This window comes from Ammospiza caudacuta, chromosome Z (assembly GCF_027887145.1).
Source record: "Ammospiza caudacuta isolate bAmmCau1 chromosome Z, bAmmCau1.pri, whole genome shotgun sequence".
Lineage (NCBI taxonomy): Eukaryota > Metazoa > Chordata > Aves > Passeriformes > Passerellidae > Ammospiza > Ammospiza caudacuta.
In genome coordinates this window covers 65,512,106-65,530,857 of record NC_080632.1, presented here as the reverse complement: position 1 = coordinate 65,530,857, position 18,752 = coordinate 65,512,106, and the positions used below count along the sequence as shown (strand labels likewise).

The window sequence follows — 18,752 nt, the reverse complement described above, 5'->3', positions numbered from 1 at the left end:
AAGGAAATTGCAGTTTTTAGGCAGATGATGCCATCCTGATTTTGCCACTTGGTTTGTACATTCTATAATACAAATTTAGCTATTCTACAAAAAAATTTTCCAAAGTCAGTGTGCTCAATGCTCCCAGCATGGATGAAAGTATATATTTGTATAACATACTGTTCTTTTCTAATTTGCTTCTGCAAAGGAAGTTTTTTAATCTCTACTTTTCAGGCATATAGTGTTGTGCAATGAGTGAAGCATTTCTCTTGGAAGTTACTCCTTTATAGAAATTGAGTCTACAGGAGGAATTGAATATTTTTTATAGAAGCTATTTTTTTTTCTCACATTATTAAAAGTAAACTAAAACTCCATCTTCTTCTGTCAGCTGGATTTCTTAGCTAAACTCTCTCATTATGAGTGAGTCACATACTTTCTGGAAATTGCACTCCCCATCAGAAACACTGTCTTTGGGCAGCCAAGCTAGTAGGGGAGAAATAAGTGAGAATTATGAGATACACACCTCAGACAGCGCTGAACAGACAGTGCTCAAAATCCAAATACACTACATCTAAGCTAACAAAATATTTTGCTTTCAGGGTAATGGAATTAAGTTTTGTCTTCTGAAATCATGCAGCTTTAAAAAAAATTAGTACATTAGCTGTGAATCAGCTATATGTAGAAATTTAACATTTTACCTGCTTATCGATGGAGAACATTGGTAACATAAGAATATCTGACACCCTAAGTCAGATCCCTTCCAAAGGGCTGGCTACACAGGCACTTGCACAGCAGGTGCACGTATGTCCCTGCTCTCAGTGTGAGCTTCTTTTAGCTTTGAATTCATCCCATTCTGCACAACAAGTGTGATAAAAATGGACAGAATATGGTGTTAACTAGTTTTCTTCTTTGAGTAGCCATGCTAGCTTTCAGATTTTTTCATATTTGCTGTTTGCAACTGCCTGAATGAACAGCCTTAGTGTACATGATAATAGCTGGTCTTGTCTGGGAGTGAAATGATGCTTATTTCTCTTTTTTTTCTTTTTTTTTCGCAAATGCATTGTTTGGTGAACAGGTGAATAGGGAGAAAAGGGATTGATTCAGCAGTAGCATTCCTTGCCTGTGTTAATATTTATGAAATAGGTGCTAAATTCTGAGCTTCTGTAACTTGTGTTGTGTGAATTCACCCAGTATTTTCCTTTTCATATCTGCCTGGTTTTCATATAATTTCAACACATCCTTACCCAGCATGTAAGCACTTGAAATTTTGAAGTCTTGCAAGGGAAAGCAGTAATCACAGGAAACATTATATGTACTTATGACTTTTTTCCCCCTAATGAGAACCTTCATCTTCATTCTCAAATTACTTTGTTTGCTCTTAGCTGGATTTTGCATCTGCAGAACGTTTTTTGTGGCTTTTTGTGCCCCATGCACTCAGTCCTTTCAGGAGGGAAGAGGTCATGTTGTTCTGAAGGCACATGAAGTCACATCCAGATAAAGTGACATAGGGAATTAGAACACTGATAGGCATGGGAGATACTGCAGGAGATAGCACAATGGTTAGATCCTCCAAAATAGAAGTAATTTTGAAAATAATGATGTGTATTGATCATTCGGTAAATTCTAATGTGTTAATGGAAGAAACTGTCATAAGCCAAATTGATTCTTACAAAGTGTATCAAGTGATGAATTCTGGGAACTCAGTGACGGCACATCTAATGCAGTCAGGGATGTTTTTAGGCTCACGTGAACTAAAAATGTGCTTATAAAAGTCATTTAGCATTCTACAAAACATGTATTTTTAAATATCAGTGAATTAATTTTATCTGCAAAGAAGCAGCAACAGCTTTATATTGTGGGTCTGTGTGTTTTTATGATTTTACAGTAAGAAATCTTTTTAGATCTTTGCAATTCTAACAGGATCCAAATTGGCTGGAAAATTAAAGAAAATATTTGTTTACTTTTCTTTTTAGAATTTAGGTGAAATTAAGCTGATGATACATATAGTTAATTCCATTACTTTAGACTACCCTCTTTCTGAGCATAAAATCAGATAATTTTAGTTGACCTGAAAGTGTACTTGCACTAAAAACTTGGTACTGTCTTCTGTAAGTAGTTATAGCAAGCGACAGCTCCTGAGCATGGTGACACTGGGTGAATATTTTCCATTTAGAAAATGACATTTTTGGAAATTAAAATGAACAACATCATTTCACATAATAAATGCATTCCTTTTTCTGCAAGGTTGAAAGTTGAGTTGCTCCTGTGTTCCACCTCAGCCAGTAGTGCTGTCACTGCTGGTGTTATCATTTGGACCTGGCTACAGGGTTGAGCAGCCTGAGCAGTTCTTTGCACTTGAAGGGCTAGAAGGGCTCCCAGCAAGCCGGATTAAGCAGCAGCATAATTCACCAAAATGTATAGGAGTAAAGAGCTCCTTCCAAGCACTCCCTCAGCCCCTGTGAATGTTCTACCATATGTGACAGAATTAATGCACTGTCAAGTTCATGTAGTTATGACAGGTCATGTAAGACCTTGAACTTAAATTTCTACTATCTCAAAAAAAAATAGTATTCTAATGTCTATCCCCCCCCATGCTTCTGACATTTAATGGTTTTGTGGAATTTGAGTGATATTCTTTGAGTATATGTTACCTTTTTTTCTGCTTTTCTAAATAGTCATTGAAACAACACTCAGCTCCATTGGAGGTCAAAAATTACTTTCAATTTAGAAATTTTATGTTACATTTTCAGCATACCAGGTTAAAAATATGCATATCAATGTGGTCAGAAATACTGTAATTTAAAAATAACGCTGATTTGGTAAACCATGATTTTTTATTCATTCATTATGCATATTCACATCCTGTATGCTGCTAATAGATGTTGGATTGCTCTCTGAAATTGTGAACACTTTCTATGTTTGTGTGATTAAACCTGGTTTTATAGTCAAATGTTGTAAATACAGTGGTAACCAACATAACTGGCCTGTGAGTATATCTGGTGTCCGCATCCAGGAGTTTCATAAATTTAATTTTCATTGTGATTTTCATAGATTTTGTCATTCACTGAGTCCACATAGCTATGACAAAAGTGAATACAAGCAATAAAGCTTAATGTTTAGTACGGGGGGGAGAATAGTGTTTACAGAAGACCAAACATATCTGAATTGTCATCAAAATGTATTTTTACATATACCATATTTTGAAATAGTCCTAGGTATTAATATTTATACTTAAAGTTCCCAAAAATGGAATACACTTAAAGTCTTAACTCCTTGGGATTTTAAATCTGCCTTTGTAAGCATTATTCCTCTGTGATTCCTTTCCTTATTAGCAGCTTGAGTAAATTTACAGCCTTTAAGCCATGTTATTTACAAGAACCCTTACCACTTAGCTGGGTGCATCTATTGTTAGTTAAGGTGCTTTTATTTACCATAGTTGTGCAATTACATGCTGACAGATCTGATCTCTTTTATTTAATAATTCACAATGTGGGTTTTATGTCAGGATTATATTCACAGAGTCCAAACAAAAAAACCCATCCAACCAGACAAAAAATAGACAATGTTTCAGTACTTCACAGTCCAGAGACTGTGAGGACAGAAACCCTTTTAAATGGTGATGAGTCATAGGGCCTGCTCCATTTCCAGAAACATTCTTTTGTAGTTCTGCACAGAACAAGATAAACTAGGTTATACTTAAGTGACCATTAAAATAATTTGACTTGCATTCTTTAGAAGAACAGAAAAAACCTTGCAGCCTTTTCTTACAGATTTACATTTGTGTATATTTTCAGTAAGTCACTGCTAAGTCAGTAAAGAGTTTGCTTAAAAAAATGCTGTAAACCACTACTAAAATACTTACGAAAATTTGCAGTAATTAAACAGATGCTAATTGAACCTTGGAGACTGTTTTATGCTATAGCAAACACGTTATAAAATTTAATATAAAATTATAATGGAATAATACTATTTCAAAGCACTATATGGATGTAAACAGCGTTAGTGTTGAATCCTTGATTGTAAATGGTGAATAAATAAAAATTTTCATTAGTGCAGTAACAGGTAACTTGCCATGTTTCCCCCAGAAGGATTATTGCAGAAAATGGCTCTGTTCCTTGTTCAAGTAAAAGTACAAATTCCCTGACTTGTCATTTTAGCACACAGCCTCATTTTCTACCAGTACCTGACCCAGGGGCTGCATCTCCTGCTCTAAAAACTTTGTCTCCTTTATTTAACTGCCTATTGAGTGGGCAGCTCAGATTTTGAAGTGCACTGTGATGGAGTTTAAAGCTGATGTCACAGCCTCGTAATAGCATTGTCGCCTTAGCAGCAGCACTATAGAAAAGAAACGTAGAAAAATACAGAAAAGCTAACTTGAGAAAAATGCATGTGCTGTTGGAGGAAAAAGGGGTGATACAAAAACTAAAAGTTAAAGTATTGAATTGAAACATAACATTTCAGCAAGGTGATCCAGTGTACTAGTGTGTAACTGTTGCCAATATTTAGAAAAAAGGAGTCCCTTGCTGCCTGGACACCTCAGTCATGTAATTGGGTAGGGCGAGAAAAGCTGATGGTAGTTCCTTTTAGCTTCTCATATTGGCTTTTAGAGCAGGAAGACTCATTACATAGGAAAGTATCCTGAACATGCTGAAACAGCAGATGTGCCACAGATGTGAGAGAGGCACTTCTAAAAAGAGAATGGAAGGAGATGTGGGATTTTAGGTTTCTCCCTTGTGAAACAGTGCTGTTTTCAGAGAAAAATCATTGATTAGTTATTTCTATATTTATCTGAGTTGACAGGTTTCCAACAAGAGTGCAAAACTCTCTCAAGACCGCTTCACGTATCATACTGCCCTTTAGACTTTAAGCCAAGACTGATGTCTGCAGATCTGCTCCTGCATCACACAGTGCAGGAGCCCTTTGAAAAACACCATATCAGTTGTTTGTCTGCCTTTGCTGACAGGGCAGATGTTACGTATAGAGATGGCTGGGCCATATGGCTGATGAGATTGCCCTTGAACATACTTATAAGCAAAGGGAAGATGTCTTTCCAAGAGTATGGATTTTATCATCCCAGGCTTGATCCTAAAGGCAAAGCTGACATTAACAGGCAGTGCAGTAGGAGCTGCTCTGTAGGTGAATTGTCAAGAGGAGCCAGCACACAATCAATGTATATGTCAGAGTATTTTGTCTGAACTAGCTTCTGCCTAGTCCCATGGAGTAAATAAATGCCCATCAGCAGTCCTGGGTGTAACTGCTGGCTTGACTTGATCCAAAAGGAGTTTGGTTCATGCTCCAAGATACCTGCAATGGGAATCCAGGTACAGCTGGTGTGGGAGGATGGAAGTCTTGCATCGAACTGGTCCAAACTAAGACATGAATGTGGACAAACGTCTTGACTCCATTAGTAAACTGGGAATTTGGATGTCTGTACTCCAGAATTCTTCTTCCCAGAGCAGCATGGCAGAGGCTGCAGCACCTGGGCTGCTACCATTTATCTGAGTCTAGGGCTTGAGATTATTTCCCCAGAACTGCACAGTTCTGTACTCAAAATCCTTTTACTCTCCTCATTTTTTTTTTAGTTACAAGTAACAACACTTGGAATACAGAAAAGCTCATTGCTGCACTGCTTTAAAAAGAAGTCGACCTTTCGTAGATGCCTTTTCGTATATGTTTTTTTTTTCTCTTGAAAAAAGAAAAATGCATTTAAAAGGTACCTTTTGTGTAAGTTGCAAAACCCACTAATATTGACAGTAAGGTATGCTAGACTCTTAAAAGAGCAAAAAATATGTATGGACATATTTTAAAATTGTCTAGAATTTATTAGTTTTTAGATCTAGACAAAAGTACAATCCTGTGTACAGGGTCTATGTATGAAAATTACAGAATATCTTCCATTATTCAGAATTGGTTTCATCTCCTGACTGTTGCTGCTTCTAAAAATATTTTCTGTGGCACAGTATGGAAAACGGTACTTTAAATTCCAATAAGGGCTTTTTGCCTCGTAGCCAGTCTTTTATTTGTTCTTTCTGTTGATACATCTGTCATGATGATATTGAAAAGACTTTCACTAACTTGCATTTAATTTTCTACGTGAATTTAGGCCACTGAGCATTTGGGACCTGGGGGCTTACAGGCCCCTTTAGTGTAATAGTCATTGTTGACTGATTTTTTTGTACATCAGAACTATGTTCCTTCAGATGTATAATTTTAGCATGCACAAGCACATGGTAGTATTCTTGGATTTGAAGCTTCAGCTGCATGAAGGAGTCTCATGTCTTTCTGGTGGGCCTGATGGTGGTTGAAATAGAGGTTGTAATAATACAAATAATAGGTGCCATGAAGGAAACCTAAATCTTTTGCTCGCAGGCATGGAAATGGTAGCATTTCTAGTAAGAATAACATGAGTCTTCTTGTGGGTTTACAGTGGTGCTAGGGCCTCAAAGAAAACAAATCCTGGGGATTGCTTCTAGTCAAGATGCTTTTCTGTTAGTTACATATCCAAATTTTATTTTTACAAGACTGATTTCTCTGTGCTTACATTTCTCCCATCTCTTAATTCAAAATAACTGTTATTCACTTTGAGAAGAACTTCCAAATAATCCAGTAGATTGAACTGCCAGATAGGTTTATGCAACATACACTTTGGCAATTAAAATTATGACACTTGATCACTGCTCACATGAAATATAATTTACATCAGTGTCTGAGCAGCTGTTACACGAGTGTGCACTTCAGGGTAGGATAGAGGATGTATTTACCTTGTGTGTTACTATTGTAATGATTTCTTAATTAAGCTTAATTTCTTATAGGAGGTACTGAAACAGCTACAAGGAAGTATTGAAGATGAGGCAATGGCATCTTCTGGACAGATTGACTTACTGGAACGACTTAAAGGTAAATCTAGAATTATATTTTAATTAGGTTAGTTTCTTTGTTCATTGTTTATAGTTTGGGATAACATTTTCGAAGTCATTTGTATCTTCTTTTCAGTGCTGAGCTTGATAATTAGGCATAGTCTCAGTACCTAAATATTTTTGCTAACCATTTTAAGACACATCCTCAGAGAAAAAAAAAAGTCTCCATTTGTACTTTTGCTACTGTAACTCTAGAATTTCATATTAATTGCATTTGATATAACTCACATTTGTTTCTTCAGAAAAAACAGTTAATATTGGCGTAGTTCCACCAATTTTCTATATTTGTTTGTATATCCTGCCCTCTCCATGTCATATTACTGGAATTGTTTCTGTCATTCTGCAAATTTATGGTCCATTCCCTATAGCACGTGCTGGAATGTGTATATCCCGTTATATGGGAAGTGCCAGCAAGCCCCGACCACTAACTTCCTGTATACATCCATCATCCCTGTCTCTGACCCAGAAATTCCATAGGGGTGTCTAAGGCCCCTGTGATGAACAGGGTATTCATCTGTTACATGATGGTGAAACATTTGCAGGATCTCTGGAAAAGAAATTGTTAGGAAGTGGGCCACAAGGTAATTCACATGATGTTTATGCAAAACTCTGCCCCTTTCTTAAGTCCTCTAAGAAGGAGGCAGGCAGGCTTTTATAGGATACTTGTTCTGATTGCCAGGATTGTTGTTTGGCCATCTGCTCAGATAACTGCTGTTATCCGAGTCTGCTATATCCGTTGTTTTTGTTCACAGTATTTTCACTGCATTTCTGTGCAAAATGCTGCTATAAAAAAGCACATGGATTTGTTCAGAAAGTAAGAAATTAAGATAGAAATGATCTTTTAAGTTTATGCTACTGAACTTTCAGCTCTGAAAAATGTTTGCTGTTTATTATCCAGAACTGAATTTGGAAAGCACCAGCTTCCCTGGTGTGAAGTTAAGGCCAAAGATGTCGGTGCGCTCGTATGGGAGCCGGGAAGGGTCCGTGTCGAGCCGCTCAGGGGAGTGCAGCCCAGTCCCCATGGGGTCATTTCCAAGAAGAGGCTTTATGAATGGAAGCAGAGAAAGCACTGGTTACTTAGAAGAGCTAGAAAAAGAAAGGTAAATTTATTTGTTTATTCTTACAGTATGGATTGACTTCTCATTTTAATGTGGAAGCTTACTGACACACCTAGTATTTAGCTGTCATGGATATGGTTTTGATCAGTGGTGTATTTACCTGTCATTTACCTTGACAGGTAAGAAACCAGGAATCTATGTTTTATTTAGATGCACGTGGAGAAAAATATTTTTAAAATCATGAAGTATCATTCAATTTCTACTGTTTCATTTGTGCATTTCATTGTTACTCTTTGTTGGCTGAAGTTTTTTTTTTTATTTTGATAAGCAGGTTGTCACTGTCTGAAATGTGTTTAAATAGTGAAGGTGGAGTGTTCTAACCCCCTCCATATCTCCTCACCACTGTCGATAAATGCTGAAGCTGTAACAATGTGATGGTGAAATAGTTTTCTCTCTTTTGCAAATGGTTATTAAGTACCATAAATGGTTTATCAATTATTTACTATTAGCAGACATTTACCTAGTGACTTTACTCTCTCAGCAAATATATCAGCTAAACAAAATATGTGTTCTTATCTTCAAGGTGTTGTTCCCATCAGACATTTTGTTGATAAAATCCTAGAATTTCTTTTCTTGAAAGGCAGTGGTACCCATTTATAGGAAGAACGTACTTTCAGGTCATTATACAGAATTGTAGCACTTTATCAGTCACTTACAAAGGAAATGCAAAGTAAGAGATGTGCAGCTGTTTCCACTGAATTCATCTTTGTTTCTTAAAATTAATCTGACTGAAATACTAGATGTTTTCAGAAGCCTGTCTGCAGGACAGGGCTTCCTAAAGATTTGATTCTACTTAATGGATGGGGTACCAAGCTGTGGGCTGCAAAACCAAATAAATTGGAACACAGTATTTTTATGCCTAGTATACATTAATAAGCAATTTGAAGTTGTAATGGAAAAGCTTTGTGGGTAACAAGTGCTTTGTGGATCACCCTCTAGAAACCCCTCCTCTAAAGGATTTTCTCTGAAGATCAGCAAAATTTTTACAGCCAAGACCTGAAAGGATGATGCTTTTCTTCCAAGATCTAAGTCCCTGGGGTTTTTTTTTGTTCTATCAGCAGAATAAAAGTAATTTCCCATGGCTCCATACTGAGTCTGTTCTAGCTGCCACTCTATTTTTCACCTTCTCCTAGCCAGGACCACCACTAATGATACTTGTTCTGTTGCATAAAATGTAGTTTCCTGAGGAGCTGTATAAGAATATTTAGGAATTTGGGAAACTATCTGCTTGTTCATCTCAGTCTTCAAGAGTCTGATGTGTCTGTTATTTACTGTCTTAACAAACTGTGCATTTGTTTGTATTCTTCCAGTGCTGTATTTTACTATGGATGATGCTACAATCTTTAAACACAGTTGGAACTTCCAGTGTGGTTCCAGTGAACTCCTGCTCACTTGGAACAAGCAGCATTTTTAGCAGCCAGAGTTCTTTAAGGTGATTAGCACCTCTGATTTATGATCTATGATCCTTCTCCATCATGGTGAATTCTGAGGTGATAGATTTTAGGATATTTTTCTTGGCAGTGAAGACGCCTTAGGCTGTGAACCAAATAACACTGGAGAAAAGGGATGAGGATGTTTTAATTTCAGAGTAGCTTAGACACTGTTACTGTCGTAGCTGATGGGGTCAGTATTTGTGCTGTGGAGAAGATGGATGTATGGAGGCATGACCAGATCACATCTGGCTTCATTATTAGTGAAATGATGGATAATCCAAAACTGCTCTGTTCTTTAAGCTGTTTCAGGGTACATGTGGAAGCATGTAGAGCATTGATAAGAATCCTGGGTAGCCAAAAATGAATAAAATCTTGGGGGGGAGGGGTATCAGACTGTGCATCTAAAATCACTACCATTTCTAAAATTAAACACTTCTTTTCACGTGTTTTGTGTATGAACTTGTTTGGCATATTTACTAAATTTCTGTGTATCTAAATGTATATATTTGCTAATCAAGTTTGGATTTTTGTACTTAAACAGACTTTGAAGAACTTGTTGAACTTGACAAGACTAAAATAATTTAGAATAAAATAACACTTTCCAGACATATGCAGCAGGAGACCATTTCCATTCAGTATTTTAACAGGCTGGCACAATATATGCTATTTATGGGCAACAGTGTTTGTGGGAGGACTAAATTATGTATTTAAATATTTACAGCAATTCAGTGGGCACCTGGCATCCAGTCAGGGTGAACCCACCGCACTTGACTGAAGGTGAACTTCTGAGAGGAAGACAGTTTATCAATTGATTCACCTGCCAGAATAAAGATTAAATTATTGGCGCATATCTCATTTGCTTGGCTCCCCTCTAATTCTAAAGTTTAAAAAAAGAAAGAGGAAAAAAAAAAAAAAAAACAAGAGAAAAATGGTCAGTGGCAGCACTGTGCTTTTAAATTGCCAGTTTAGAATACTCTAATAATTAAATATCTCTTGCTTTCTCTGGCTGTTTCCAGGAATACTTGGTAAGAGCATCATATCAACAACAAAACTTTTCACAGTACACTGCAGGTTAATTTTTGTGTTTACCCGTGGCAATTTAGCAAATTTAATAATCTCACCTTTTTAAATTCTGTAATTGGCCACTAAAGATTACAGTCTTCTGTGAAATTTAATATATTTTATATGAAAATGTTTGTATGCCTTTATTCCTTCTGGTTTATGCCATTTCCTTTTTTATTTCTTTTATGTTGATTTGGAGCATTTTCTGTCTTTTGGCTGGTTGGTAAAACTTAGCTCAAACTTTACAGCATCAGCAATGCTTTTCAAGATTTTATTTTATCTCCCACCAATTGAAGTGAAAGTATTAATTATAGTTGTAATTTACATAATGTAAGTAGAGTAGTATATAGTTTGTTTCTCTTCTCCCTTTTAGTCAGGAATAATATTGACATAATTACGCACAAAATATTTGCAAAAGAAGTCAAGAGTTTTCTGCATTCATTCATCTTCCTCTATTGTTGGGAGCTTCAGAAGTGCCACATGAGAGGTCTTTGAAAAACCCACCCTTCAGAAGAGCAGATCAAATTGAAAACTTTTTGTTAACTCATAAAAATAGCGTCAAGTTCCAAAAGCTTTCTCCATTTGCTTTGCTGGATTCTCTGTGAACTTGACAAGGTATGACACAGAGAAGAATTTTCTATGATGAAAAAAGTGAAAGTCATAATGTGGACATGTTGGGGGTATAAAAAAGATGGAATAACTGCACTGGTTTTTTCCATCTTGTTTTTCATTACCAGTGGCAGCTCTTCCACTTAAAATCCTCTCCTAACCCTGAGAAACTCCAGGAGGCTGAGAAGCAGCTGTACTTCTCGTTAGAGTAGTATCTGAGAGTAGTGTTCAACGTGGGGAACTGCTTATCAGACACATCTACAGAAAACTGCTGCTTATTGCGGTTTATTTTCAAGGAAACTGAAATGCAGCCTGCTGTAGTTGTAGCAACCTTTCAGGTTCTGTGCTGAGAGAACTTAAAGAGTGTTAAACCTGCATTCTTACAGAGCAGTGACACCAAACTAGTAATCCCAAATGAAGCATCACTTCAGAAGGCAAAAGGACAATATTAAATTACCAAGTTGCCCTTGGGTCATGCATTATGTTATTTATGCAGCACTGATGGTTTCTAAGTTATTTTCTTCCTTCCAGCATCCATTGTGCATGTCCAAACAGATTGAATGACACACTGTCTCATACATACTGAATACCCTACATTTCATAAGAGGAACTTAATCACATGTTTAGTTAGCTGAAAGTAATCCCTCTGGTTTCTGCTACCAGTTCTTTGACATCCAGAGGCAGAATTAGTCAGTCCTTTCACATTTGCAAGTCCTCAAGGATTGCATTAATTGTGCTTTTGCAAATTTTATTTCACAGCCTGGACACAGCTGGTGCCTGGGCACTCAAGGTGGTAAAAAGGGAAACTATGCAGAATTCCACTCTGTCCAGAGATTAGGCACTAGGGCTGTGTGGCAAGAGAATGGGCAGGTGGGAGGCAAATAAAGCTTTCTCAACGAACTTTTCCCAAGCACCATCTATTAGTTTTGCCTTCAGTCTGTCTAAAGGACTTTAGGAATTTCTGCCAGCCACATCCTTGTGAATGAAGAATTACAGCTGTCCTGTGATACTGCTCCAGTTACCTGTCAAATTATGGTAATTGTTACATCTTTTCAATCATTTTTATTGTAAACCTTGGCATCCTTAAAACTGTTTCAACATGACTATTGGATCAAGTCTGGAAATTTATGTAATTTTGTTCATGTTTACAAACATTTAGCACTCTTAGATGTGTGTAGTTTTCCAGTCTCCAATTGAAGGGGAGGGATCCTCTCATTTAATTTTCCATTTGCAGGGGCAGGCCAAGCCACTTGTATAGGATATGGAATAAATGTTAAATCATCAAAATTAGCTTGAAATATTTTTAAGCAGGAAATAAGTCAAACAGATTCTTTTAAATACAAATTTTAAAATTCTTTCTTCTTTGTTTTGTGTGGAAGATGGATTACCATCTCAAATAATGTCTGTGATGCATTATCAAAATAGTCAGGGGAAATTTGTACTTTTGTTGTATGCTGTGTAATTGTTCCTTAATGACTTACAGTAATTATTTATAATGTATTTGTGTTTTTTATAAAGGTTCATATGGTCTTGCTCAGAATTGCCACAGCCAGAGAGGGATGCAAAAGTTAAGGGATGGGAAATAATACTGGGCAAACTTGTATGCAACTTTCTGTCTTCTGGCTAAGTGTTGGTTTTTGTAATTTCTGTTAATGAGGAATATTAAAACATCAGAAGGAAGAACAATACTCACAGAAAGCATCAGAAAGAAAATAATACATTTGTATTTTAAATAGAGTGGCTTTCTGTTTATTCCTACTAGACAGATTTTGCTAAAAAAATTAAGTATCTATTTTGAGGAGTATTGTAGGCATGAGCATTATTTTACTATATTCATAAGATCTAGAATTATATAAAATTCAGTTCATGAAGTATTGATAAAGTAGGATGTGAAATTTTTAATAATTTTTTCCCTGATAGTCTGCATATATTACTCATTTTGTCTTTCCCAGTTATTACTCAGGTATGCAGTGTGCTTATGATACCCATTTAAAATAAAATTTCTAACAGCTGCAAACGTATCTTGTCTATATAACATTTGCTGGAAAATACTGGTTTAAAATATTTTAGACACTCACAGAAATGGCTTGTTTTGTGTGCTTTACCCATAGTTTTGCTATAGGTGACAAAATTAGTAAAAGGACAGTGCAAAGGTGAAGATCCTCGATTCATTAATTCAGGATTGAGGGTTGTACATGTTTCTTTGACAGACCTTTTCTTAAATGTTTGCACTATGCAAAATACATTTTTGAAAGAAGCAGGGTACAGGTTTACACACCACTAATAACTGGTTTTGCTTTCACAAAATGTCTCTTAGCTTTGGATTTTGAAGTGGGTTTTTTTGAGAAATATGTATATTTTTCTCTCTCATAGATGAGGACCTGAAATGCTTAGCACAGAGGAGTGGATAGGTTGATTAGCCAGGGCCAGGGAGCTGAGCTCAAATGGCTCCTTAGTGCCTTCTTCAAACTTCCACATGGAAATGAGGTGTTAACGGTGAGAAACTTCCTCCTTCTGCTTTTAATAGATCTCTGCTGCTTGCGGAACTTGAGAAGGAAGAGAAAGAAAAGGACTGGTATTACGCCCAGCTTCAGAACCTGACTAAAAGAATTGATAGTCTTCCCCTTACTGAAAATGTAAGTACCTTCTGAGTGCTTGATGAGGTGTCTGATGCTACAGTCTCTGTTTAGATGCTGTTTGTATTTTATTAATTTGGTGACATTCTCTACTATCTCTTTAGTTCCAATTTTTTTTCATTCAGTACGTAATGATAACTGAGCCTAAATAATGCATTTCATATAGAATTTTACACATCAAAATTCATACGTGTCAGTATAAATGTCAGTGAAAAGACAGCAACATTAAGACATCATTGTGACAAATTAATTGCATGTCAGTACACTTCCTTAACTCTCTTCTTCCCTGTTCTTTTATTTGATGAATTTTTCTAGTTTTGAGAATAATATTAGCATATGACAACGTACACAAGAGCTGGTTTTTTATAACAATCAGTAAAGTGATTCTATAGCAGGTGTTTGCTGTAAGCTTTTACCTTGGCACCTCCAAACTATTTATAGTCAAGTCACTGTTATCTGAGATAATAAAAATGTCTGTTATCCCACATAATGCAAGATTTCCTGTTAGATGTCAGCAACATGGATGTATCTGCAGTGCATCCTTCACACATAGAGTTGGGAAGGTGTGGTTGAGAGAGTCACACCTGATAAAGGATCAGTCAACCTTCTGGAAATGGAAAGAGACAGCAGAAACACTTCTTCAGTGGGCAGAAGTAACACTGAGTCATGGCTGAGCTTAGCAGAGCACCAGAACCAAGGGAGAAGGCCTGAAAAAGATTTTGAGGAACTGCAACCCATTCTCAAAGCACTGTCAGCTGTTTCTGTGTCACTTTGTCATAGGTTTTTAAGTTGTCTCCTCTGTTCCATAGATAATGAATTCACTTAGCTACTCTTAGGATTAGAATGCATTACTTAACATCTACACTAAAGGTCTTTTGTGGCAATTTATATCCATTACTACTTAGGCCAGACACAGCAAAATGACAGGTCCCATTTGGTCCTTGCAGATGATTGTCTTGTTTTGATTTTTCTGAATTGACCTTGGTGAAGTCTTTTGGAAAGACTGCTCTTGGAAACTCATTTATTTTCAGACTGAGCGATTGTCCAAAGCCAGTGAAGAGCTTTGCTCCTGCCTTGAAATTTCTTTTAGTTCAAAAGTCCCTTAGGCTATATTGCTGCTCTTGGGTTTAACACTTGTGCTCTTTTCCCAGGGTAGTTAGAAATAATGTAAATAGCAGCTGTCCACTATGTGCAGTAGCTTAATACATCTGAATATTTTTGAAAATGCCAATTCAGATGGCACACATCACAATTTTGTTGGTAGCAGCCAGATGTTCCTGTAAGCAATTATACTTTCTCAATGCTTATTTATTATATTTAGTCATTTGACAAAACTCTGGTATAGTCCGCTGGTTGAACATTGTTGTGTACTTGTTTTTCATAATGCAGTCATATTTTAAGAATGCATTACTATGTTTTGTTTATGAAATTTGTTGTAGAAAAGTAATAGTTCTGCCTTTTGTTCTGAGAAATACATTGGTTACATCAATGTTATTTGCTAAAATGCCTTCCCTGTACTCTTGTGTCAGTTCTCCTTGCAAACAGATATGACCAGAAGGCAGCTGGAGTACGAGGCCAGGCAAATCAGAGCTGCAATGGAGGAACAACTGGGCACTTGTCAGGACATGGAGAAGCGAGCACAGGTAGAGTTTGTCTTTCACCATTAAAAGCAAGGGAAAAGGTTTTCCTGCATATTTATTAAATTATTGGTAATTGTACCTTTAAACTGTGTGTAAACACAGCACTTAGTTAGCCTTTCAAATATACAAATAGGAATCAGGACATAGGAAAAAATTACTCAGCAAAAAGTACCCTCATCTGCCTGTTGTAAATAATCCTTTTTATTCAGCAGATGTAAACAATTTATCCAAGAGAAAATACTCTTTAATGATAATTTCCTTACAATTTACTACCGTTTTAGCTTTAGAAAAGCCAGTGTATTTGCAGCTGCTTAATTTTGCATCTTTTTGCTGGGTTTCTTCATGCTTCTATGTCTAGGATAAAATCCAGCTACTATTCTTAATTTTCCTTAGCCAGAAAAGATGTATCACAAGATGTTCAAGTAAAATGTAATTCACATACTTATCTGGAAGTTGTTTGCTCTCACCAGGAGTTGTTTTGCGTTCATGATGAGGATATGTACATATCTAACCACATGGCCCACACATTTGGAAGTATAAATTAGAATGCAGTCATGTGCAAATCGTAAATGAAATAATCAGTTGGTTGCTGGTTATAAAAAAAAAAATCCTCCTTAGTAGGAAAACAATTTGAATTATTTTTTAGCATTTATTTCTAGACATATTGAGTAACCAACTTAGTAAGATTTAGGGTTTTTTTGGTGAATGACGATAATCAGTTTTTTCAGTACAAAGTCTTCTTAGGCTCTATCTCCCTCACTTGGTTGACTCAACGCAAAATTTTGCTACATGAGAATCATTTCTAATTTGGTTTTACATTTAAGGTAAAGCAGCTGTTCTAATTACAAGAGATAATCAGAATAGTTGCTTTAAACTTTGAAGTGAGTAATCTAGTAGGATTTCTCCAAAAATTCCTACAGTTGAAAGTATTTATCCAAAGAGATACCCTGCAGGTGTCGGGTTGTGTGTGCAGGGCCGTGCAGGGTTTGTCTGTGCTGATGTTCTCAGGCAGGCACAGGTTCAGTGTGTTTGGGGAGTCACTGGCTCTGATCTGGGAGCTGTAAGGCAGTTACCAAGGTTTATCAGCAGGAGTGATGCCCTCCACAGTTTCAGCTGTGCACTTTGTGTCAGCCTGTCCCAGGTGAAGATCCTGGACAGCAAAATGCCTGGGAAACTTCTACTGCTGTTAACAGGCTTAAGTGAGAGGAAGGTGAATAAAGCTAAATAGAAATAAGCTAAACAGGCTAGGCTGCTGATGGCAGCATTCTAAATGCAGTCAGGCAGGGATCAAAAGAAATGATTCAGACACGCAACTTGCTGTAGTTTTATCACTGTATGGAAGTTATCAAGCTGACCATGCATTTGCTTCTTCCATGATTGTTGGGGGTTTTAAATTTGGTGGGGGGAAGAATGCTGCCAAGATGATGTTGAAACATTTTATGGGTTTCTGAATTAATGTTTGACATGGAGTCTGTCACAGCTGTTCCACTCTCTCTCTCTCTATGTGTGTAACACTTACATACTTGCAGAAATTACAGAGCCTATTGTGATTATTTATAGACTATTGAATACAAAGTAACTACTTCTACATGTGCTTCTTGTGAATTTAACTGGTAATTCCCCTTTGTTTCATTCTGCCAAGGACCAGTGCCAAAAATGTGTAGAAGCTCACTGATGTACAAATACCTAAGAGCAATTTCTGCATTGTTTCACTGTGATCTTTAAATTTGCAAAATGATGCTTCTGTATTTGGCAAGGATATTCAACTTAGTAGTTTTAGCATTTTCTTTCCGCTCCATATTTTCCTTCCACCCAAATTGATAGGGATATATAATACTATGCAAAATGTAGGCTGAAGGGAGGGAATATTTCAGCTACATAAAGACTGGCATTGCAGACATCTCTGAATTCAGAGTCCCAGAGATTATTCTGTGAGGGAGCTGGTAACCTGCAGTTGCCCAGGTAGTCACTGCACTTTTCTGTGGCTGCCCTTTCTTGTGAGCCTTGAAACAATGGCTTTCTCCCATTTTTAGTGTGGCATGATTAGGCTTTGTTTCCTTCTGAAGCAACTTAACTCACAGCAGCTCACTGTTGATGTCTTCTATGAAGATTGTTCACAAGTACTTGCCCAGCAGTTGTTCAGAAAGATGAAAAAGAAGGTTGTTGGCAGTTTATTTCAGCTAGTTTAATGATTTATACTAACTTGTAAACTTGTAACTATTCTCTGATGCCAGTAATTTCACATAGTAGTGCTTACTTGAAAAAAAGAAAAAAAGCATTCTTAACAATGTTTTATTTTTACTTTTTTTATTTGTTCAAAGGTTGCTACTGTAGCAACCAATAGTTGGCAAGTAGCCAATATATTTAGTTGTAAGTAGAAGCAAACTTAATTTCTGTAAGATATATTTTAAAATACTTCAATTCTAAGACTGAATTCATGTTCACATAGAATTTAGTTTTCAAGCCAGAACAAAAAGGATCTAATTTTTTTGAGGTTAAGAGTTCCTTAAAATCTTATGTTAAATTACCATTCTTATAAGAATTTATCCCAAGATCTCTAAAAGTTTGCTAAAACAGCAGAGCACTAAAGATACAAGAAAATGTAGATCCTGGAGTTTCACGCAGATAAACATTTCAGCACTGTTATATTTATATGGTGATCTTGTATATATGCCAAACCATTAATGCATTTGTCTATTATATATGTTTATCTTGGAAAAAACCCCCAACCAAAGAAAAAAGGCAGACAACATTTTAAAAACAAAATGTTATTCCCTGTTTTTACTTTTTATATAGTGATTATTTTTTTTCTCACTGTGAGTGTGGAGGAATTTTATTTTTGCTTTGTTAGACATGTTACTGGGGCAGTGAAAACCAAATCATGTGTAACTTCAAATGTAAAGTTACTTTCTGCAACTACTTTATGTTTATAAAAATTACAAGTAAATACAATAATAAATGGGAATGTAGTATGAACAAATAGAAATCAAAGGTGGTATTTCTCAGGTTGATTCTAAAGTTAGAAACATTGTTGCTTGTTCCATTGTTTTGCCCATTTGCCATTAGGCTTCACCCCTTTGTGGCAAGAAATGCATCCCTTTTTTCTGTTCTGCAGTTTTTGGCACAAAGTACAGTCCTGGTTAGTGGAACTCCCCAGTTTCCCTGTACTAGAAAAAAGTCTGGTGTTTAAATCTCTGGACTGAAATTGGAAAGGGTGGATAGAATTGCTGTCCCTTTGGAGGTCTCAGTAATACTTGGCAAATCATGCAGTAGTTAATTGGTTTCATCTGCACAACATTTTTTCCTGTGTTTGGATGCATATATAAAGATACTCAGATATTCTTGATGCCCTTTATTG

General features: G+C 36.4%; 1 protein-coding gene across 2 annotated transcripts in view; it reads left to right on the top strand.

Annotated features, from left to right (window-relative positions):
* APC (APC regulator of WNT signaling pathway) overlaps positions 1–18,752 on the top strand; it is a 61,542-nt gene that overhangs the window by 8,681 nt on the left and 34,109 nt on the right. For both annotated transcript variants that reach the window (XM_058824221.1, XM_058824220.1), the window contains exons 2-5: positions 6,792–6,876; positions 7,795–7,996; positions 13,646–13,754; positions 15,284–15,397. In XM_058824221.1, the coding sequence (XP_058680204.1) occupies positions 6,792–6,876; positions 7,795–7,996; positions 13,646–13,754; positions 15,284–15,397 (510 nt within the window). The remainder of the gene's footprint in view (positions 1–6,791; positions 6,877–7,794; positions 7,997–13,645; positions 13,755–15,283; positions 15,398–18,752) is intronic.